Genomic DNA, 24,164 nt, shown 5'->3' with positions numbered 1-24,164 from the left:
TAAAGTTCAAGTAGAGTTGAGATAGAGAGGAAGGGAGCAGGAAGAATTGGAGTCTTGGGTGAAGACATAATTTGGAAGATGATACGTAGCAATTTTGGTGGCTGTGGGTCATGGAAGGGAATAATGTTGATGATACATTGAGGTCTTGGAACACAGGTTAAACTTCAACTAGGTTAAGGTTAAAAACTAGGCTAAGCAGATCAGAGAAACAAAAGAATATGCAATAGGGGAAAGAGAGGAGTGTGGAGACAGAAATAGATAACGGACTGAGAGGAAGAGAAGGGGAAGTTACTTGAGGTATCTCTAAACCTCAAGTTGTAATGACAGTAGAAATAGGGAAGATAAACCAAACAAGCAAATAAATAAACATATTTGTTGCCTACTTGGTGCAAAGTTCTTGAACAGCGCTTTTCAAAACATGGTTTAGGAATTCCTGTTGTTTCTTATGCATCTTTCTGGAAGTTTCCTGTATTAATATTTAGAATGTGACAGTATCTGTTTCCTCTGTGGATATCACATTTAAGGAAAGTATGATGTCAAAATGTGCTGTATTAATTATGAGATACCTGAAATTATTTTTTAATTATATAAGTGATACATGACTATGTTCTTGTAAAAAAAAAAAAGGAAACAATACATATACAGCTTAAGGACTCCAATTCTGATCCTCTGTCACCACTATTGATGTAGTGTATATTCTAGACCTTTTGCCACGCATACACATACTTACAAATTCATAAAATTTCATAAAGTATACTTTTATAAAACAAATTTTATACCATACTTTTCCTTCTGCAACTTAAAAAAAAACAAAACCCTATTCATCATTGGATTTATTCCATCTTTTCAGCTGCTTCGTAAGTACTACAATTAATTCAGCCATTTACCTGCTCTGAATGCCCCAATTCTTCACTGTTACTGAGCTGGACAGAACTAGTACATAAAGAGCTCCCTGTACAAACGTACTGGTGTTTCCCTAGCATTGACAGCAATCAGTGAAATTGCTGGGTCAGAGGAAGGTGTATTTTAAAATATAGTATATCATGCCAAGTAATCGTTAAACTGCCTGTACCAGTTTACAGGCCTACGTAGAGATTTTTAATCACTCGTTTCTGGGCACTGACAGTTTTCCTCTACCGAGGGCTCCAGGCCTGGCAAACCCCGCCCAACCGCACGGCTCAGACCCAGACAGCACTCCCGGGTCCACCTCCCCTGCACTGGATTCGCCGCGCCGGTGCCTCTCGGAGGTCCCGCCTCTTGGCCGCGCCTCTTCCGAGGGTGGGCAGCGACGTCACTGCCGGCTGGACGCCATCTTGCTGGTTTGCGGCGGGGCTTGGATGTAGAGGCGGCGGTGGCGAGGGCGTGGGGAAGGGTGGGGTGAGGGGGCGAGGCCGCAGCTAGCGCGGCGAAACTCTCCTCCCCTCTGCCCCACAGCGTGGGACGGCGTGAACGCGGTGTTGGAGGGATGTCCGCCTTCTCTGAGGCGGCGCTGGAGAAGAAGCTGTCGGAGTTAAGCAACTCGCAGCAGAGCGTGCAGACCTTGTCCCTGTGGCTCATCCACCACCGCAAGCACTCGCGCCCTATCGTGACCGTGTGGGAGCGGGAGCTGCGTAAAGGTGAGTCGCCCGGGACCCCCAGCCCCTCTTCTCGGGAACCCCATGCCCCCAGCGACCGCAGCTCCCCGCTGCCTGCCACTCCCCTACCCGGCCCCGCGGCTCCCTGGCCTCGGTGTTCTGGGCGTTTGGAGGAGCAGCGTGCGCTGCGCTTCCCGCAAAGTCGGCACTTTGTAGGCATTGCTGAATAAAGGAGCGAAGGATTAAAAATGAACTTCTATTGATTTAACAAAGAACCAGTAACCAGGGGCTGAAGACTGCTTACCTAATTAGGGCCAGAAATTCAGGCAGTCAGGTTTTTTGTTTGGTTTTTTCGGGGTTTTGTTTTCTGTTTTTCGTTCTGCACATCAGTAATGGAGGCTGGGTAAGGAGAACGGTAGGGGAGTGTGGAAAGGAAAATTGGTGTGGGGCTGGGAGTTACTGCCGTCATTTCTGTAACATATCAACTCAGTCTTGTAAAATCAATAAAGGAATCAGAGTTTTAGAACTGGGGAGTCTAAAATAAGATGTGTAATGCAATGGAGAGACTCCTGAATTTATAGATTTTAGGGGACCTGGATTGGACAGATTTCTCAATTCCTGTATTGCAGTTTGCCTCACCCGACTGAGGGAGTTGGATTAAGTCATCTAAGGTCCTTTCTTGCTCCGTGATTGATTGTATTGAGTCTAGGGCAGTGCCTTTAGTTTGCGGAACCTTCGAAAGTGCTTCTGTAAATGAAGGTAACTTTTAAGCGGAAGTCTGCTGTCACGAGAATACCCAGAATCATTTCACTTCTACACCTTTATCTGTAAGAACTGTTGGTATGTGAGTGCGACTGAAAATTTTAAAAACTCATTTGCTTAATCTGGGTTTGTACTTCTTAATTCATTGGGTAGAGAGAGTGGACACTCCTCATTGTTGTTTCAGACGTTCTAGTGTGAGAAAAAATGGTTATTTATTAATTACAGGATTTAATAAACCGATATTAATCAAAACAGATGCCTGTTTGCCGGCCTATATGATGTATTAATTAATATGAGAGTCAGTGTAGCTTTGGTTGTATAGACCGGAGACAAATTATCTTTCTCTTGTGTGTTTGCTTGTGGTTAATTCACTAGAAGAAATTGATATAGAGCTCCATTTTTTTAGTTCATATGTAAGTGTATGTGTATTGGCTCTCAAGGAGGAATTTATGTTCTCTGAATGGCTAGAAAGTTTTGAGAAATCCAGGTATAAAGGTCTAGAAAATAGCTGTGAACTTCATGAAGGCAGGAATTGTCTTTGCTTCTATACCTTACTGGATTTCAAAATCAGCAATAGGCCTTGTCCTTTTTTTTGGATAGAGCATTTAGAAACACATATAATCAATAAGGGATTGATACCAGACTATTTTTAAGAACTACCACAAGTCAATAGAAAAACGACAATACCGTTAAAGGCATTTCACATGATAGGAAGCTTGAAAGGCCACTAAGTGATATTTAATCTTGAAAAAAACAAAGCAGTGAGGTGCCACTTTATATTCTTTAGTTTGCAAAATTGAAAAGTATGACAATACCAGGAATTGGTGAGGATGAGGGGAAACAGAAACTTTTTGGTCAGAATGTAAAAAGGAGATCAGCTTAGCAACTGTCGAAGGAAGCTGAAGGTAATATATCCTTGACTCAGCAGTTTTTTTTGTTTCTTTCTAGGAATATATCCTAGAAATTAGTACTTGTGTTTGAGGAGTTATGTTTATGGCAGTCTGTTAATAACAAAGAGTATGGACAAATAAATATATTGTGATACTCATACAATATAGTACTGTCCAGCAGTTTTCGTGAATGAGCTAGAGCTACATGAAACATGATGTATTAAAAAACAGCAATAAACAAGCAAAATGTTGAGCTGAGAAAGCAGAGTGCAGACCAATATGCCATTTAGTAGTTTGAAAACATGCAAAGCAATACTCTAGTTTACAGATCTCTATAGTTTCAGCTACATGCATAGTAAGGATTAACACCATATTCTAAGATAGTGGTGTCAACATAAGAAACATATAAACCTGTAGAGAATTTTTTTTCTTAAAGATTTTATTTATTTACTTTTTAGAGGGAGGGGAAAAGACAAGAGAAATACAGGTAGTACAAGAAACACCAGTGTGCGAGAGATAACATCCATCAGTTGCCTTTCGCATTCCCCCAACTGGGTACCTGACCTGCAACCCAGGCACGTGCCCTGACTGGGAATCCTACCGGCGACCTTTCGGTTTGCAGGCCGACACTCAATCCACTGAGCCACCCCAGCCAGTGCCCTGTAAAGATTTTTTAGTAGAGTTTATTTTAGCCAAACTGATGACATAGGTCAGAGAGCAAAATCTAAAGTGCTCTGGAGAATGAGTTTTACAGTTTTTGTGCATTTGAATTTAAGGAGGGAAAAAAAGCCAGGGATTGGATTACAGGATAGTTAACAAGAGTATGTGTTCTCTTGAGGGTTCTGTATTCTCTTGAGAATACCCTTCCAGGGGTATTCTAATATTTCAAAGGTCTGTTAAGCTAGATGCATTGAGCGCGATGGACAGGGCTGGCTTAAAACCTTTCACTAAAGAAGTCACAGGCCTGGGGCATGACCCACTATGACTTGCCCAGTTAGGAATTTATGATCAGATCACCCTGTGAGGTTATTTTCCATAGAACCCCTCTTAATTGCCAATAGTGATTAGTTACCATAAGGGAAAGAAGAAATGAAAATGGATTCGTGTTATATTTCATACAATTTTTTTAAAAAATTGATACAAATGTCGGAAATGATAAGCTCTGTTACTTCTTACCTGTGTGGGGAGATGTTTTCATTTTGTTTAAGTGCTCATGGTTAGAAAAGTTAAAGGCATATAAATAGATGCTTTAGGAAGACAGCGGTGTTGGGTCATGCTGGTGGTGATGGAAGGGTGAAGACAGTAGCAGTGGCAGTGATGGTCATGATGCTGCTCATGCAGTTCTCGCCTCTGGAGTTACCTGCCAGGGGTTTCCTTTCTCGGCGCATGACTATGCCTTTGTCGGTGTAGCCTTTGCAGCCTCACCCCTTTGCAGTTTTGCTAATCATTTTAGGATCCTTCATCTCTTGTAGCCTGATGATAATGACAATAGTTTACTGAGTACCGGGCATTGTTTTAGCCATCTTGCTGTGACATCTTGACTCCTCACATTATCTCTTCAAGATACACCTTTTGAAAGGAAGAGATCAAATTAGAAATAAATCAAGAAATAAACTAAGAAAGACTGGTTGAACATTTTATATTAAGCTAGACGTTCTTTACCTTCTTGAAGTGTTCAAATGAGACAAAAATGTGACTCGTTGGTAGGAAAAATTACTGTTTAAAATATAAAAATGAGTATGTAAAATATGTCAGACATGGTAATCATTCAGTTATGAAGATTTTCCTTCTTTTCCTACCTGCTTTATCTTTGTCTCCTGAAAGAATTTCTGTTTGGAGGGATATACCCTAAGGCCTTTATGAAGACCAAGTAGCTTTACTTTCCCTGACAAATGCAATACAGTGTAATCAGAAATGTAAGTGACCATTTTGTTGTTATGTAATGGCTTTATTGAGCTATAATTAACATACCACACAATTCATTCATTTAAAATACACAGCCCAGCTGTTGTAAAACCATCAGCACATCAATTTTAAAACATTTGGTCATCAAAGAGAAACTCTATGCCTTTCAGCCATCATCCTTCAACACCCCTCCCCCCACCTTCCCTGGCCCTTAGGCAACTTACCTCATTTACCAATTTACCTTATTTTACGGCGTGTAAAGCACACTCATGTTTTTTGGCGCAGACTTTCAGGAAAAAAATCTTTCATTTTAATTTTTAATTCAATTATTTATTCATTTTTATTTAGAAACAAAACTGATTATCACATTCCAGGGTATTACTTTGCATACAGATATCGTTATTGCTTTCTAGAGTTACACTTTTAATGCGTAAGCATAAATAAAAGAATTAAAAACATTTATATAGATACAGAATTAGTGCTACCCATGTATAATGCACAGCCTTATTTCCCCTCACAATTTGGGCACAAAGAGCACATTATGCACGGCAATATATGGTACTTTGTAGATTAGTTTATTCTTAGCATTTCATTAAATGGAATCATATTACATGTCTTTTGTGACTGGCTTCCTTTTGTTGACATGTTTTCCAGGCTTACCCACGTTGTAGCATCTATCAGTACTTCATTCTTTTTTATGGCCAAATAATAACCCATTGTATGAATTTATCCATTTATCAGTTGATAGGCATTGGATTGTTTACACTTCTAAGCTGTTAAAAATAATACTGCTATGAGCATTTGCATACAGGTTTTTGTGGGGATTTGTTTTCATTTTTCTTAGATAGATACCTAGGAGTAGAATTGTTTGGTCATATAGGAACCTACGTATAATCTTTTGAGGAACTGCCAGACTGTTTTCCACAGTGACTGAATCATTATATATTCCTAAAAGTGGTGCATAAGGATACAATATCTCTACATCTCTGCCAATACTTTTATTATCTTTTTTATTATAACCACCCTCTTGGATATAAAGTAGTGTCTTGTGATTTTGATTTGCATTTCCCTGATGACTAAAGATTTTGAGAGTATTTTCGTGTGCTTTTTGGCCTTTATTTTTTGGCAGTCTTTTGTAAGTGTGCTTTATGTATTCTAGGTACAAGTCACTTATTAGATCTATGATTTACAAAGATTTTCTCCCACTCAGTATGTTGTCTTTTCAGTTCAGAGCAGCAGTCTCCAACCTTTTTGGCATGAGGGACTGGTCTCAAGGAAGACGGTTTTTCCACAGCCAGGGTTGGGGGGCGGGGGATGGTTTCGAGATGATTCAAGCACATTACATTTATTGTGCACTTTATTTCTTTATTATTACATTGTAATAGGTAATGAAATAATTATGCAACTCACCACATGCTAGGGTTAGCATGTGGGCTTACCAAAAATGACTGACACAAGTGCACAGTGCAGGAAAGAGGCACGCATGGAAGTAGTAAATAAAAAAGTAGGCCGTGAGTGGACTAAAATGAGTGTCAGATTACGACTTAAAGCTGGCCACCAGATGCCGCTGTACAGTTGAAGTACATCAACTCACTTGCCACAGTAAGGCCTGCCACCAGATGCAGCTTAATTGTCACTTGCCACTCACTGATAGCATTTTGATATGAGTCTGCAAGCAATTGATTTATGATGGTCTCTGTGCAGTCAAATCTCTCTGCTAATGATACTCTGTATTTGCATTCGCTCCCCATTGCTAGCATCACCGCCTCAGATCCATCTCAGATCACCAGGCATTGGATTCTTATAAGGACCATGCACCCTAGGTCCCTCGCATGTGCAGCTCACTGTAGGATTACTGCTCCTGTGAGGATCTAATGCCACTGATCTGACAGGAAGCAGAGCTCAGGTGGTTGTCTGAGCCAGCGCTGGGGAGTGGCTGTAAATATAGAAGAAGCCTCCACTGCCTTACCCCACCTGGCTCACCCCACCGCTCACCTCCTGCTATGCAGCCCAGTTCTAACAGTCCATGGACCTGAACTTCTTTCTGTCTGGTCCATGGCCCGGGGGTTGGGCAACCCTGCTTTAGAGTATATTAATTCACTGTATATTTATTATCTTCTTTGTGTCAGCCATTGGATATTGCAGTGATATAGAGGACAAAGATTCTATGTCATATATTTCAGTAAAAAAATAACAGAAAGCTAGTTTGTTCCCGCATTTATAGAATTTATGGTCTCATGGGGAGGGCAAAAAATACACAAGAAATTTTTCATTATGCCCATTAAAGGAGGAAAACCATAAGTAAAGATAGTAAGGGAAAATTATCTCTGTAAAGTGAGTTTTGATTTCAAAACAAAACAAAACAGAAACAACCTCTCTGACCCAGCTATTCCATGAGGAAAGGGGGCATTCAGCCACTGGGAATATGTGAAGATGCTGAGGTGAAACAGTAGTTTGGAGTGCAAAGAGCCAAACCTGGGAATGTTCAGCCCTTGAATGCTTGTTACTATTTATTTACTCAACTGGCAACTAAATGGTAGCTTATTTAAAGTTGAGGTTTTCCATGTACTATAATCATTAGTTAAAATCAGCACTTTGTTTTCAATAAACTATATTAGACATTTTCGCAGAACTAATTATCACTTTTTAAAACTGGTTTTTAGAGAGACAGACAGACAGGGCAGACATCCATTTTTGTTCCACTTATTTATGCATTTATTGGTTGATTCTCGTATGTGCCGTGACCAGAGATTGAACTCGCAACCTTGATGTATCGAGTCAACACTTTAACTATCCAGCCAGGGCCCTAATGATCACTTTATAGTGTGTTATTGATTGGAGGTTTTGTGTTGGTCAGTAGCAGAGAGTGGGCTCCTTCAGGTAGTGGTTTTCCTTTTTCAGTTTTTAGCCGCCATAACCCTAGTGTATTGCCTTTGGTGAGGTTCCTAAATATGTTGAATTAACATTTATGTTAATGAGTATGGCTTTAGGTTTGTAAGAGGTACTGAAATAATTACGGTGTTCTTAACTATTCTCATTTACTTGGTTTTAGAAGAGTAGAAAAGGCAGAGAACACTTTTTATGTTTTAAAAATATATTAATACAAGTCCTTAAAATGAAGGGATTCTATTTTGAATTGACAATTCATTGGCTTTTATATTGTCTGATACTGTTACTTGCTTCTCTTTTAGAGTTAGAATTGAACAAGTTAGACAGAGTTTATATTCTGTAATTTCTAGTACCTGGAAAGTATTTGGTGTTCTCAAACTGCGCAACTCTCATGAACCCCCATGGAGTCATCACCCAGCTTCAACTCTTTGTTAACAACTAAAAAAGAAAGCTAATTTCTTAAAATATCATTAAATATCCAGCCAGTGTTTGTTCCCTTGACTGTCTCACACTTTTTTCTTTTTTAGCCATTTGTTTGTATCAGAATCCTAGTACAGTTCATTTGTTGCATTCGATTACTGTATTCTTTGATTCCTGTTACTTCTCTGGATTCCCTCTCTTTCATTGTAAATTTACTCTTTGAAAAAAACCCAATTGGTTGTTCCACAGGAAATTCTCAGTCTACACCAGAGATCCTTAGACTGTATGATTTAAGAACTTTTACTCTCTTAAACATTATTGAGGACCCCAAATCTTTTATTTATGTGAGTTATATCTATCTGTAGTAATGTTAGAAATTAAAATATTTAAAAATATGTATTAATTACTTATTTTAAAATTACAATACTAAATTGATTTTGTTAAAATTATATTCTTCATGGAAAATAACTATTTCCTAAAAATTATTAGAGAAATAAGTGATTGTTACATTTTGCAAATCTTTATATGTTTTAATTAAAGACAGCTGGATTCTCATATCTGCTTTTACATTGTCTTGCTGTATTATATGTGTCATATGACCTCACTGTACACATGTGCGAGAATGAGAATGTTGTGAAAATAGTCCTTATTTCATGGACCCTGTGAAAGGGTCTTGAGGACCCTAGGGACCCGCAGGCCCTATGCTGAAAACTAGACCGTTTCCTATAAGTTGGTAGATCAAGAGGCTAGGACATATTGCTTTGCCTTAAGCAGACATGTTCCCTCCAAAATATTAATTCCCACTCAGTGTGAACTTAAGCTGAGTTGGTCTTTCTCTTTGGCCTGTAATGTAATTTTCTTTAGGTTCTCTTTATACTATGACATAAAGCTTTTTAAAAAATTAATGTTTTGATAATGGTTTTGCTGCTGCAAAATTTAATGTAAGCTGTTAACCTAACATTTCTAATAAAAATAAAGGTGTGCCCCTACATTAAACAGACATAATTTGGTAATCCATAATTTTACAGGTGTATTTTTGGATAAGATGGATTTTTCATTTGAAATCTATAAGGAAAAGTTTTTCCTATTGGTTTCCATTATTCAGCAAATATCTATTGAGCTCCTGCTCTGTTGCTAGACCGAGGATGATTCAGTAGGTGAGAAGACATATAGCTGTCGTCGTCATGGAGCTTACATATCAGTCAGGGAGGCTATGGTAAACTAGGAACTGCACGTTGATACACAGGAGAACTATAACTAGGAAACTAACCATTTTAGGAATCAAGGAAGCCATCTTTGATTTGAGGTTTGAAGTATGAGTAGAATTAACTAGAATTTGTATAAAGTTTGTAGATGTAGTTTTTACTGTTGCTTTAATTGTTTAAGTGTGTTCTTATGTAGAACAGATGTATTTGACATTTTAAATATAACACTTCAGTTCATAATGCCTTTTTGGAATTAGGCAGAATAAACAACATATTAATTTATGGTACTAAATAGTCTAGTTATTTTATTAATGGTTTCAGCTGGTGATTTAAGAGACCCTATTGATAGAAGTAATAGGTGTTAATATATCACAGCATTTTTTTAAAGTTCATTTTTACCCCCACTTCTAGTACAGGCTAATAGGAAATGTAAAAGGATTAAGTCACATTATACCAAAAGACTTAAAACTGAAAATATGCATATTAATTTATTTAGTAATTTGGTACTGTGATTTGCATAGGTGATTTTTTTGTGATGGAACACTTTGATCCTGCTCAAGGAGCATCATTCTGCTTTAAGAACATGGTTTTAAAACCTTAATCTATTTAACAAACTTTGTTTCTTTAGTATTTGCATAAATCATAATGTGTTCTGTATTCTTTTTGATTGATTGCTCTTTAAAACAAGTGAAATTTGTTTGGCTAGTCAAGGGCCATATTTTTGCTGCACTGTTATAAAAATTAGTTTTCTTAGTAGAGTATCAAGGAAAGAGTATCACAACAGTACTTAACGACAGTTAATATTATGTGTCAAATTGATTTGGCTGTGAGGTGGCTAGATTATTTGGTCAGGCAGTATTCTAGTTATGTCTGTTAAGATGTTTCTGGCCGAGTTTTGAAGATTTTTTTATTTTCAGAGGGAGGAAGGGAGAAGGAGAGGGAGGGAAACATTGGTATGTGAGAGAAACATCAATTGGTTGCCTCTTGAAGGGCCTGGAGCATGCCCCAAACCAGGGACCTAGCCCAGCACCCAGGCATGTGCCTTGACAGGGAATCGAACCTGTGACATTTTGGCGAGCAGGCTGGTACTTGATCCACTGAGCCACACCAGGTAGGGCTCTGGCTGAGTTAACATTTGAATCTGTAGACTAAGTAAAGTACACGACCTTGCTCCACTCAGTTTAAGGCCTGAATAGAACAAAGACTGACCCTCCTGTGAGTAAGAGGTAGCTCTTCCTGCCTGACTGCTTTTTTTCCTGCCTTTGAACTCAAACTAAATGTGCATACTTACTGGGCCTTGAGCCTGCTGGCGTTCAGACTGGAACTACACTCTCAGCTCTCCTGGACCTCCAGCTTGCTAACTGCAGGTCTTGGGATGTGTCAGCGTCCATAATCACATGAGCCAGTTCCTTGTAACATTATAATCTCTTTGTATGTACACACACACACACCTTATTGGTTCTGTTTCCCTGGAGATAGAACCCTGAGTAATATAGCACTTTATCTAGATTTACTGTAATTTAACTAGTAAATTAATATTTATTGTAGATTTAATTCAGTTATTTTAGAATTTTAAAAATGCAGTTGATAAGCTATAACTAGCACATAAACAATGCTTAATGGTTAAAGTAATTTCACTTTATGTATTCATAGTTTGATGCTTTAGATTTTACTTTTACCATCAATATTTTGATGGCTCAGTGATCCATCCTTTCTTTAGCCCTCAGCCCTGTCACTCAATTGTATTTCTTGAGTACTTCAAACTCATCTGTGCAAAGCAAATCTTTGTTATCTTTACCCACTCCATTTCAGTTCCCTGTTACTCTGTCTTTGCTATTTCAGTGAAAGGCATTACTCTCTACCAGTTGCCTAAACTCAGAACCTCTCATACATACCTTACCTTCAGCTTTTTTATTGATGTTTTAGCAATATCTCCTTTTCCATCCACTGCCTAAGTCCTCATCTTTCTCTAGCACTCTAGTAGCCTCTCATCTGATCTTCTGTATAGTGCCATTCACCAACCAGTTGTCCTTCTTACTGATGTTAACATTGACTTATCCATATGATCTAGTAATTCCACATTAGGTATATATTCAAAAGAATTGAAAGCAGGTATTCAAACAAATACTCTGTAAGAATGCCCATAGCAGTGCTATTCACAATACCCAAAAAGTGGAAACAGCCTCATTGTCCATCCACAAATGTGGTATATCTATGTAATAAAATAGTATTCAGCCATAAAGAGGAATGAAGTACTGATTTTTACTACAATGTGGATGAAGCTCAAAAACATGCCAGTGAAGAAGCCAGACTTAAAGATCACATATGGTATGATTTCATTTATATGAAATACTCAGAACAGATTAATTCACAGAGGCAGAAGTGGTTGCTAAGGGCTGGAGGAGGGAAGGCATGGGGAATGAATGACTGTTACAGGTGATAGTTGTATAACCTTATGAATACAGTAAATGCCCCTGAATTAAACACTTTAACGTGGTTAATTTTATGTTATGTGAATTTCTCCTCAGTAAAAATGATATAAACAGCTTGTACTTTTGTATGTTTTTATATACTTTTTCCCTTTTCGCGTTTCTGCTGTCTCCCTTGCCTATAAACTCTGGTATCAGCTCCTCTCTGCAGCTTTCCCTAGTCTCTCTAGGGAAAGAGTTAATTGTTCATCAATCCATAATCCCTAATCCTATTTTGGGGGATGATTTTTTTTCTTTTGAATTCCATTTAACATCCTAAATGTATAAAAATCTAGTTTGAATTGATAACAACTTACCTTCAATACTGTACAAAAACATGTTCCTATATAACCTTCTCCTCTTTTATATTATTGTCACAAATTATATCTTTATATGTTGTGTGCCTTTTAACAGACTTATAATTATTGTTTTATGCATTTGTCTTTTAAATCATATAGGAAACAAAAAGGAGTTACAATGAAAATAAATTAATACAGGCTTTTATATTTCCTTTTTTTAAAGATTTTATTTATTTTTAGAGGGGGAGGAGGGGGGTGAGAAACTTCAGTGTGTGGTTGCCTCTCTTACACCCCAGTAGGGACCTGGCCTGTAACCCAGGCATGTGCCCTGACTGGGAATTGAACCAGTGACTCTGGTTCACAGGCCGGCACTCAATCCACTGAGGCACACCAGCCAGGGCCTTGTATTTCCTTTTGTAATTAGCTTTATGGGTGTACTTTATTTCTTTATGCGGCTTCTATTTCCTATCTAGTGTCCTTTCATTTCAGCCTGAAGAACTCCCTTTAGCATTTCTTGTAGAACAGGCCAGCTAGCAACAAACTCCCTCAGCTTTTGCGTAGCTCGAAATGTCTTAATTTCCCCTTCATTATTGAAGGATAGTTTTGCCAGCTATAAAATTCTTAGTGGACAGGTTTGTTTTTTGTCTTTTGATTTCTCTCTTCAGTGGTTCAAATTTGGTATTCCACTGCCTTCTGGTCTCCATAGTTTCCTGTGAGAAATTGGCTGTTAATCTTATTAAGGCTGTCTTGTACATGACAAGTCACTTCTTACTGCTTTCAAAATTATTTGTCTTTTGACAGTTTGATTATAGTTTATCTTGCCATGGGTCTCTGAGTTCATCATACTTGGAGTTCATTCAGCTTCTTGGATTTGTAGATTCATGTATTTCCTTAAAATATGGGGAGTTTTTGACCATTATTTTTTCAGATATTCTTTATGCACTCTCCTCTCTCTCCTATTTCTGGGACTCTTATCTGTGTTTGTCAGCTTGGTAGTGTTCCACGGGTCCCTTAGGCTCTGTTCACTTTTCTGTGGTGCTGCCTCTCAAGTACTTTTAACTGCTATTACTATCGCATTTATTATACTGTATTTTAATGGCCCTGCACTGAGTTGATTATGACTGAAGGACTGAGCCTATTCCTTTGTTCCCTCAGAAGCTAGCTCACATTAAATATTGATACTCAGTAAATATGTGTTGAATGAGTTGTTGAACGAATGTTGGAAAATACGTAGGGTCTGAAACTTTTAGAGCTGAAAGAAGTATTGCAGGGTATTTTGCTGTTTCTTCTAAAGATATGCTTGATTTAGGACCTTCTGACACGTTTTTCAAATAATAAACTTTAGTTATAAGCATTTCCTTATTGAGGAGGACTTTTAAAGTTTTCAGCTTTTTCAGTCACTTCCTGTATTTATTCTTAGAGAAAGGGTTCTAAGTGTGGTCAGCTGATCCCCGTTGATGGAGCACCAAGATCCTTTTAAGGTTTGAATGGGTCCACAAGATGAAAATTATTGCCCTGGCTGGTGTGGCTAAGTGGATTGAGCACCAGCCTGCAAATCAAAAGGTTGCTGGTTCACTTCCCAGTCAAGGTACATGCCTGGGCTGTGGGCCAGGTCTCCAGTAGGGGGTGCTCAAGAGGCAACCAACCATTGATATTTCTCTCCCTCTCTTTCTCCTTCCCCTTCCCCTTTTTAAAAATAAATAAAATTAAAGATTAATTTTAAAAAGATAAAAATTATTTTCATACTGCTATTAAGACATCCCACGCACACACCCCCGCCACCTGCCTTCACTGTGCCTAATCATCAATCAAAGCAAAGGTAATAAACTGCACTAGTAGTCATTGTGTTTTTTATACCACACACTCACAGTCAGAAAGTACGTTACTTTTCTGACTGTGCTCTTCAAAGTAGCTTAAATTATTAATTTTATTAAATCTAGACCTTTGAGTACATGTCTTTTTTTGTATTTTTTTCATTGTGGTAAATTACACATAATTTAAAATTTAACATTTTAACCTTTTTTCTTTATTTTTATTGGGGTAAACATAAGGAATCTTTTCCCTTGTAACCATTTAAATCTAAAGTTCAGCGTCAGTAAGTCCATTCACATTGTTTTGTAACCATCTGCAGAACTTTTTTCATTTTCCCAAACTGAAACTCCAAACCCACTAAACAGTAACTTCTCAACTTCACGCCCATTGAGCAGGAACCGCCCATACTCTTTCCCAGTCCCTGGCAACTAGCCTTCTACTCTTATGGAGTTGATTACTCTAGGTACCTCTTATAAGTGAAATTATACAATTTGTTCTTTTGTGATTGGCTTATTTAATTTAGGATGTCTTCAGTGTTTATCTGTGTGGTAGGATGTGTCAAAAGTTTCTTTCTTTTTAAGGCTGAATAATAGTCCAGTGTACGTATTTACCACATTTTATGCACTTGTCAATGACACTAGGATAGCTTCCACAGTTTCGCTATTGTGAATAATGCTACTATGAACATGGATGTACAGATATCTGAGTCTCTTCTTCAGCTCTTTTGAGTATGCACTCAGAAGTGGAATTGCTGAATCATATGGTAATTCTGTTTAATTTTTATACTGTTCACAGTGGTCGTACCATTCTATATTCCCACTTGCCCTATACCAGGGGCCCCATTTTCTACACATACTTGTTTTTGCTTTATTTTGAAAAAAGTCACCCTAATGGGTGTGAAGTGGTATCTGCTTGTGGTTTTCATTTGCATTTTTATAATGACTACTATGACTATATATATGAGGATGTATTTCTGGGCTCTATTCTATTCCATGATCTATATGTCTGTTCTTACATCTGTATCATACTACAGTTGACCTTTTGACAGTACAGTGGTTAGGGGCACCAACCCCTAGTGCAGTCAAAAATCTGTATATAACTTTTGACTCCTCCAGAACTTTGCTAATACCCTAATGTTGACTGGAAGCTTTACCAATAACAAGAACAGTCAATTAACACATTTTTGTGTGTGTTGTATGTATTACATACTTTATTCTTAATATAGTAAGCTAGAGGGAAAAGGTGTTAAGAAAATCAGAAGAGAAAATATATTGATAGTATTTATTTTTAAAAAATTGATATATAAGTGGATCCATGCAGTTCAAACCTGTGTTGTTCAAGGTTCAGTTGTATTCTGTAGTTTTATAGTAGGTTGAGATTAGGAAGTACAGGGGTCTTCCAGCCCTTTTTTTTTTTTGGCTGTTTGGGATGAGAATCTACATGAATTTTAGGATGGATTTTTCTTTTTCTGCAAAAATGCCATTTGTAGTTTCCTAGGGAGTGCATTTAATCTGTAAGACGTTTTGTGTGTTGTTATCTTAACTACATTTACTCTTTCAATTCATAAACATAGGATGTATTTCTGTTTATTTATATCTTTAGTTTTTTCAGCAGTATTTTGTAGTTTTCAGTGTATAAGCCTTACAAATTGATTAAAGTTATTCTTAAGTATTTCATTATTTTTATGTAATTGTATGTGCAATTACTTTTTAGTTTTGTTTTAGATTGTTCATTTTTAATTTAGGAAGTGCAGCTGATTTTTGAATGTTGATTATGTATCTTGCAACTTTGATGAATGTTTTATTAGCTCTGAAAGTTTTGTGTGTGTGTGTGTGTGTGGAATCTGGAGGGTTTGCCTATGGCTAGAACTTCCAATAACATGTTGAGTAAAATATGGAAAGTGGACATCCTTCTCTTGTTCCTGAATCTTAGGGGGAAAGCTTTCAGGTTTTCACTATTAAATATGGTGTTAGATGTGAGTGCATATCTTTTTAATAATCTGTGTGACAAAACAGGAAATAGGCATATATGTAAAGTATTATGTACCAAATGTTGTGGAGGAAATACACTTTTGTGATTGTTAAGAGTTTTGAGTGAAGCCAGCTGCTTTTTCCATTGAGCACCATTGTTATTTGGGGGAGAAAATGATTGACAGCCCTGGCCGGGTGGTTAGTTGCTTAGAGCATTGTTCTGTACACCAAAAGGTTGCAGATTCAATTCCGGGTCAGGGTACTTCCTAGGTTGCGGGTTTGATCCCCTATTGGGACATGTACAGGAGGTAACCAAAAAAAAAGGCCCTAGCTAGTGTGGTTCAGTGGATTGAGTGCTGGCCTGTGAACCCAAGGGTCGCTGGTTCGAGTCCCAATGAGGGCACATGCCTGTGTTGTGGATCAGGTCCGTGGTACAAGGTGCATGAAAGGCAATCACACATTGATGTTTATCTCCTTCTCTTTCTCCCTTCCTTCCCCCTCTCTGAAAATAAATAAATAAATAAAAATCTTACCAAAAAAAAAGACAGAGGAACTGTGGTTATTCAGACATGGGTATTTATTTGGCAGGTGTTTTCTCAAAAGTGAGTATAGTGAGCCTGTTTTGTTTGAGGAAGGAAACTGATAGTATTTGTTGCACATTATGAATTCAAGGTTTTAAGCAAAAATTAGAATTTTGGAAAATTTGTATGTACCACCATGAGCCTGAAAACTTTCCAATACTTTTTAACACTTTTCCAGTGAAATCGATAATGATATTTACAAATGTGATTTTTGATACTGTCTAATGTAATGTTTCAGCAATTGGAACCAACATTCTTCAAAAGACCAATGCAAAATTGTGCATGAGTGGAAGATCCATTTAAAGAGCATGGTAGACTGAAGGATTTTAATATGACAGACTTTTTAAAAGTTTGTTGATATGTTTTCAGATTTCATATTATAATTTAGATTATTAAAAACCACAATGTGTTGGGTTTTGATGTAGTTTCAGAGAAGGATCTCCACAATTATCTGTATAGGCTACTAAAATACTTTATAGCTGTATATCTGGGCAAGACTTTTTTCTTTTCATATTTACATGACTAGAGTTGTTCATTGTATCCACATTGTCCTTATCCTTTGATGTCTGCAGGGTCTATAGTGATATTTCTGATGTTGATAACTTCTTTTCTCCTTTTTAAGTAGTTGCTCTTGCTAGAGGTTAGTTAGTTGTCTCCATATTGTCAAAGAGGAACTCTTGGACACTTAACATTACTAGTCATAGGGAAATGGAAGTCAAAACCGCAGTGAGATATCACCTCATGCCTATAGGAGTAACCACCATGAAAAATACAAGAAATAACAAATGTTGGTGAGGATGTGGAGGAAAAAGGATCCCTGGTGCACTGCACTGTTGGTGGGTTTGTAAACTGTGCAGCCACTATGGAAAATAGTATGGAAAATCTGCAAAATAAGAATAGAACCACCATATGATCCATCAGTTCCACTTCTGGGAATATATCCAGTGGAAATTAAAACTAATTCAGAAAGTTATCTGCACCTTCATATTCATAGCAGCATTTTTTATAGTAGCCAAGACATGGAAATAACCTAGGTGTCCATTGATGGATGAATTGATAAATTATGGTGTATGTGTACAATGGAATATTATTCAGCCAGAAAAATGAGGAAACGCTGTCATTTGCTACAACATGGATGGACCTTGAGGGCATTATCCTAAGTCAATCGGACAAAGAAAGTCAAATAATACATAATTTCACTTATATGTAGAATCTAAAAACAAAACAAAGCCCCCACAAACCAAAGCTCATGGAAAAAGATTAGATTTGTGATTACCAGAGGCATGGTGGGGGAATAGTGGGAGAGGGAATTGGATGAAGGTGGTCAAAAGGTGTGAACGTCTGATTCTGAGATAAGTACTGATGTAATGTACAGTCTGGCTATAGTTAACACTGCTATATGATATATAGGAAAATTAAGAGAGTAAATCCTAACAGTTCTTATCACAAGAAAAAATATCATTTTCTTCTCTTTTCCTTTGCATTTATATGAAGTTAATTTTTAGAGAGAGGGGAAAGGAGGAAGAAAGAGAGAGAGAGAAACATCAGTGTGTAAGAGATAAATTGATTGGTTGCCTCTTGCACGTCCCCAGCCGAGGACCTGGCCTGCGGTCCAGGCATGTGCCCTGACTGGGAATTGAACCTGTGACTCGCAGCCCGGCACTAACTGAGCCACAGGCGCCAGAGCTGGATGTTAACTAAAACTGCAGCTGTCACTTCACAATCTATGTAATCACTTCCCATTATGCTGGTCACCTTAAATTTATACAGTGATATTTGCCAATCATATCTCAATAAAACTGGTGGGGGGAGCACCCTTTTCTTTTTTTTAATTGATTTTTCCCTCTCTCTTTTCTTTTCAGTTGTATTGATTTCTGCTTCTACTTGTTATTATTTCCTCCTGTGTTTGCTTGGGTTTGTTTTGCTCTTATTCCAGATCCTTGAGTTGGGGGCTCAGATTATTGATTTGAGATTTGTTTCTCTTTTAAGTTTCTCAGCACTGCTTCAGCTTTATCCCACACATTTTGATATGTTATATTTTCAACGTATTTGCATATGCTAGTTGAAGTGTATTTATGAAGGCTGCCTTAAAATCTTGGTGAGATTGTTCTAACATCTCTGCCATCTTAGTGTTGGTATCTGTTCATTGTTTTTTAAAATTCAGTTTGAGATTCTCCTGTTTCTTGGTATGATGAGTAGTTTTTAACTAACCTATAGTTGTTTTTTGGGGGGGGGTTGGTATTATGTTATGAGACTCTACATCTTATTGAATGTTGTTTGACTTTATTTCTTTGACACTACTCCATCAAGGAAGGGAGATGCTTATTACATTGATGTGTGTGAGTGGGAGTTGCTGTCCCCCAGTAGGCCTCCACTGGCACCACAGCGTCAGGGAAAGGAATGTGTAGACCTAAATACTGCTGGGCCTTGGTGGACATCCTGACTCACCGCTAGGCCTTATTCCCCACTGGGAAATGCCTTCTGCTGTTAGGTGGGGGTGGAAGCTCAGGCTCCCTAGTTTGCCATCTCTGACTCTATTCTGGAGAGGTGCTGGGATCCACATTATAGTCTTGCTTTCCATTTAGCCTTTGCTGGTGTGAATGTGAGTGTTTGGCTGGAGTTGATTGGTTATTTTCTGAGCTTTCTGCCTTGCTCTGCTGCACTTCTCCTGGTCTTTTGGCTAGAGCAAGCAGGCTTCTGTGGCAAGTTGTTACGTCTGCACCTGCTAAGATTTCTGGGTTGCTGGTTTCTTCACCTCTCAATCTGAGATATATGGGGCAAAAATAAAACCCAAGGGACTTAATCTGTGTTGTTTCTTTGGTTCCAAGGCCCCTAGCTAGCCTGCCGTCTTTTTTCTTCTCTAATTTTATTTATAATGCTCGCAATTTGTAGTTGTATTTTGTAGAAAGACTAGGGAAAAGTTCATTTGCTCTTTATTCCTGGAAGCAGAAGTCCCTACAAATAAGTCCTTATATTGGAATTGGGACACATCATTTGGAACTCTGAGACTAGTGTTTTGCAATAGTGTTTACTTGTCTTTGATGTTATAGGATACTTTCTGGTTTTCATATATTACTGTTTTAAGAAGCTTATTTTAATGTAACTATGCTAAACACTATTTCTTTCTGTTGGTTTAAAAATATACATTTGTTATAAAATTCAAAATAGTACAGTAGTATATAAAATTGCTAAGTAAAAAATTCACTGCAAAGAGATAATTTATCCATCTGTAAATTCAGGGCAATCTGTAAGGAATTTGGTGTTTTATTTTGTTTTACAAAACTTTAAAGCCAATTCTAAAGATCATTGGGAAAGGTAAATGTGGGGAAGTACCAAGACAATTTTTGTCTGAATTTTGACAATTTTGAAGGGAAAACAGTAATGGAGGTAGTGTGCCCTTTTAGGTCATCACACACACTGCGAAGGCATTAAATCAGAACAGTATGGTGTTGATACAGGAATAGGAATATGTGAGAAAGAATTTAATGAAGAGACCCGTTTTATATGGGCATTTGGTAAATCAGGCACACTAAGTTTGTGAGAGAAGGGATGGAATATTAATAAACACTTCTTAGATTCCTACCTAATAGCAAATATAAAACTAATTCAGTTGAATTAAAGAGATAATATTGAAAAAAATCAACTGTGGAATCATATAAAATGTATTAGACATATATAATTATTTCTGGTCTTGGATTATGAAAGCACTTTCTAAATAAGATATAGTCCAGGGATCATGTAGGAAATATGTAGATTTGGCTACAAAATCCTGAATGTAGAAAATATTAAATTTCTATTTTAAGAAACAGATTCAGGGAAAATATATGCAATGTCTCCAACAGGAAAAAGTGAACATTCATAACATATAAAATGGTCCTATGAATTTATAAGAAAAAGCAAACAGCCTTGTAGAGAAATAGGCAACATGATATGAACAGGCAAGTCACCTAAGATGGAATATAAATTACTCAGAAATCAGCTTCAGTCATATTTAGGTATTTGCAAATAAAAACATCATTTTACTCCCAAGAGATTGGCAAGAATTTTAAATGTTAATAGTATTATGTTGATAATGATGTAAAAAAATAAACATTTTCATGTTGTTCAAACTGTCTTTTTGGCACGCAACTTGACAATGTTCATTTATATTTAAACTGCATACCTTTTATCATATCACCTCTGCCTCTCAGACTCTTTTCTGTAGAAATACTTTCTTAGGTTTACAAGGATGAAAAGTGTTAAAGATTTGGAACAATGTATATATCATGTGACTAAGTAACTATTAAAAGGAATGAGACTTAAAAAGAGTTTGGTAACAAATCTGTTTATGACTACAAAAATGTCTTGGTATAGGAGGTGCGAAGAAAGCTGTGAAACACTGTGAAGAGCACGATCTCATTTGTGAAAAAAATCCTAATGTGTATATCTGTGTATATGTAAATAAGCACACAATGTTTGCAAAGGTACATAAAATGATCCAGAAAGGATGCACTCACTAAATAACTCATTTATGATGGGGGGGGGGGTGGAGATGAAAGATTTTGCTGTTTATTTACACTCAATTTTTACTTAGGTTTTTAAATTAACTTTTTATGTTAGACTTCTAAAATTATACGTGAAAGTAAAGATGACAAGATATTGAACTTTCATGAACCCATCACCCAGCTTTAGCATTATTAACATCATATCTTTCTGGTTTCATCTACCTAAATCTTCCCTCACCGTGACACCTCCTTATTTTCCAGATTAGTTAAAGCAAATACTGGACTTCAATTTCCAATAACCACATACTCCAATATATATTTTAATAGATAAATCTTGTATTAAAAATTTAATGTCATTGTACGTGCTCTATCAAACCTAACAGTTGCCTTTGATTCTTGATTATTTTAAATCAAGTTCCTGACCAGTATGTTGGATCCCCTCAAAGATGTCTCTCTATAGATAATGTTCAAAACAGAGTCCAGCTAGGTCCACTCATGATGTGTACTTAATAGGTCTCTTAAAATCACGCCCTGCCCCTCATTTTTTTTAATGCAGTTTATTTGTTGAGATTGTGTCACATGAACTGTAGAATTTTCCGCCTTATGCATTTGGCCAATTCCATCCATATAGTGTCATTCCCTTTGGAAGTGTTATTCATTTAAGAGATGCATAATGTGCACTTGTTTTATGTTTAAGGGTAAGATTGATCAGTGGGTTCATTATGAATCTATTATAAAGTACCCATCCCCTTTCACCCCATGATTTTAGAAGCCACTGATGGTGGTTGGTTTGACTCTTATTTTAGGAGGGGTCACCAAATTGTGAATTTCTAATTGTTCTTTCTGTGTTTATTATCCAGAATTCTTCTGTAGCAGTGGTTCTCAAGAGTGTGGACACCAGGCTACTGAATTAGTGTTACCTGATAATTTGTTGGAAATGCAAATTTGTGGGTTCTACCCTAGACCTACATCAGAAGTTATATGTATTAAAACCAGTAATCTGTGTTTTATTTTTACTAATTAATTTTTTTAATTGATTTTAGAGAGGGGAAGGGAAGGAGAAAGAGAAGGAGAGAAACATCTATTGGTTGCCTATTACATATTCCCTGAGCAGGAGACCAAACCCACAACCCAGGCATGTGCCCAGACCAGAAATTGAACTGGTGGCCTTTCAGTTTGCAGCACAAGGCCCAACCAACTGAGCCACACCAGCCAGAGCAGTAACCTATGTTTTAACAAGCCCTCCAGGTGATTCTGAGGCACACTGAAGTTTGAGGATTTGTTGTATAAGAACTTTCTTCAACCTTTGGTGGCTCTGAGATCCAGTTCATATAGGCAAAGGAGAATAAATGCTTAATTTTTCCATTTGTCAACTGGGTTATTACTTAAGCAACCTTTTAAAGTATTTTTATAAAAATTTTAAAAGATGTTATTTATTTTTCAGAGAGAGGGGACGGGAGGGAGAGAAACACAGATGAGCGAGAGAAACAATTGGTTGCTTCTTGCATGCCCCCAGCTGGGGACTTGGCCTGCAATTCAGGCATGTACCCTGATCAGGAATCCAACTGGCAACATTTCAGTTCGTAGGCCATTGCTCAATGCACTGAGCCACACCAGCCAGGGCTGAAGTATATTTTTAAAGATTTTATTTATTAATTTTTAGAGAGAGGGGAAGGGGAGGAAGACAGGGAGAGAAGCATTGACGTGTGAGAGAAACATTGACCAGCTGCCTCACATGGCCCCAACCAGGGGTCTGGCCCAACCCAGGCATATGCTGCGATGGGGAATTGAACTGGCGACCTTTTGCTTTGCAGGTTGGCACTCAACCCACTGAGCCACACCAGCCAGGGCTTAAAGTATTTTTGTGAATTTATGGATTTTTATATGTTTGCATTTCAGACCATTGAAGTCATTCTCTTCGATGCTCTTCATCCAGTGCCAACCTCTTGGAGGGTTGCGTGTGTCCTTTGGACACAATGCCAGTAGTTTTGTTTGTTTTTTTAAAGATTTCACTTATTTATTTTTAGAGAGAGTGGAAGGGAGGGAGAAAGAGAGGGGGAGAAACATTGATTGGTTGCCTCTCACACATGCTGCATATGGGCACCGGGCCTGCAGCCCAGGTATGTGCCCTGACTAGGAATCAAACCTGTGACCTTTCACTTTGGGGCGAAGCTCAACCAAGCTGAGCCATACAGGTCAGGGCACAATGCCGGTAGCTGTAATAATTGTTGTTTATTGGTAACCGGGGATAACTTACCTCGTAAGGTTGTTTGTTTTTTGTTTTTTTTTTTAATAGACTTTTAGAGAGAGGAAGGGAGAGAGAAACACTGATTTCTTGTTCCACTTATTTATGCATTCATTGGTTGGTTCTGACATGTGCCCTGACTGGGGTTCAAACGCACAATCTTGGCATATTGGGATGACATGCTGACCAACTAAGCTACTTGCCCAGGGCTGTATGGTTGTTTTAAAGATTAAATGAGACACATAAACTTGTAGAGCAGTGTCTAGTTCATAAAAAACTAATCAATATTATTTTAAGAATATTCTTAAAAGTACAAAATGTTTTAATCTTGATCCTACTCTAGAAGCATAATGTGAATAAACAGTGCGATGTGTATTCTCACAGAACTCTTACAGTTGACATTGCCTTCTGTAGTGTTCTGGTCTAGGATGAAGTTTGTTCTTTTCAAGATTTTAAATATTTATTTGTTCCATATATCAAAGTCAAGGTTTTTAAAATTATTTCAGGATCTTAAATTGCCTTGGCCTTTCAGAATGGAAGGATGTCCGTTTGTCTAGACCTAGGTGGAGTCTTTCTCTCTCCCTTCCCTCCTCTCCCCTCTCCTTCCTTTCCCTTCCTTTCCTTTTTTAACTATATTTTATTGATTATGCTATTACAGTT

At 37.6% G+C, this 24,164-nt stretch overlaps 1 protein-coding gene across 3 annotated transcripts in view; it reads left to right on the top strand.

Moving 5' to 3' along the window:
- Window positions 1-1,366: 1,366 nt before the first annotated feature.
- RPRD1A (regulation of nuclear pre-mRNA domain containing 1A) overlaps window positions 1,367-24,164 on the top strand; it is a 61,763-nt gene continuing 38,965 nt past the window's right edge. For all 3 annotated transcript variants that reach the window (XM_054583537.1, XM_054583536.1, XM_054583538.1), the window contains exon 1: window positions 1,367-1,616. In XM_054583537.1, coding sequence (XP_054439512.1) covers window positions 1,466-1,616 — 151 coding nt within the window. In that variant the 5' untranslated portion in view covers window positions 1,367-1,465. The remainder of the gene's footprint in view (window positions 1,617-24,164) is intronic.

This window comes from Pteronotus mesoamericanus, unplaced genomic scaffold (assembly GCF_021234165.1).
Source record: "Pteronotus mesoamericanus isolate MK-2021 breed Mesoamerican mustached bat unplaced genomic scaffold, CSHL_Meso_final contig_74, whole genome shotgun sequence".
Taxonomy (NCBI): Eukaryota; Metazoa; Chordata; class Mammalia; order Chiroptera; family Mormoopidae; genus Pteronotus; species Pteronotus mesoamericanus.
The sequence above is the reverse complement of the archived record's forward strand: the minus strand, read 5'-3'. Positions and strand labels throughout refer to the sequence as shown.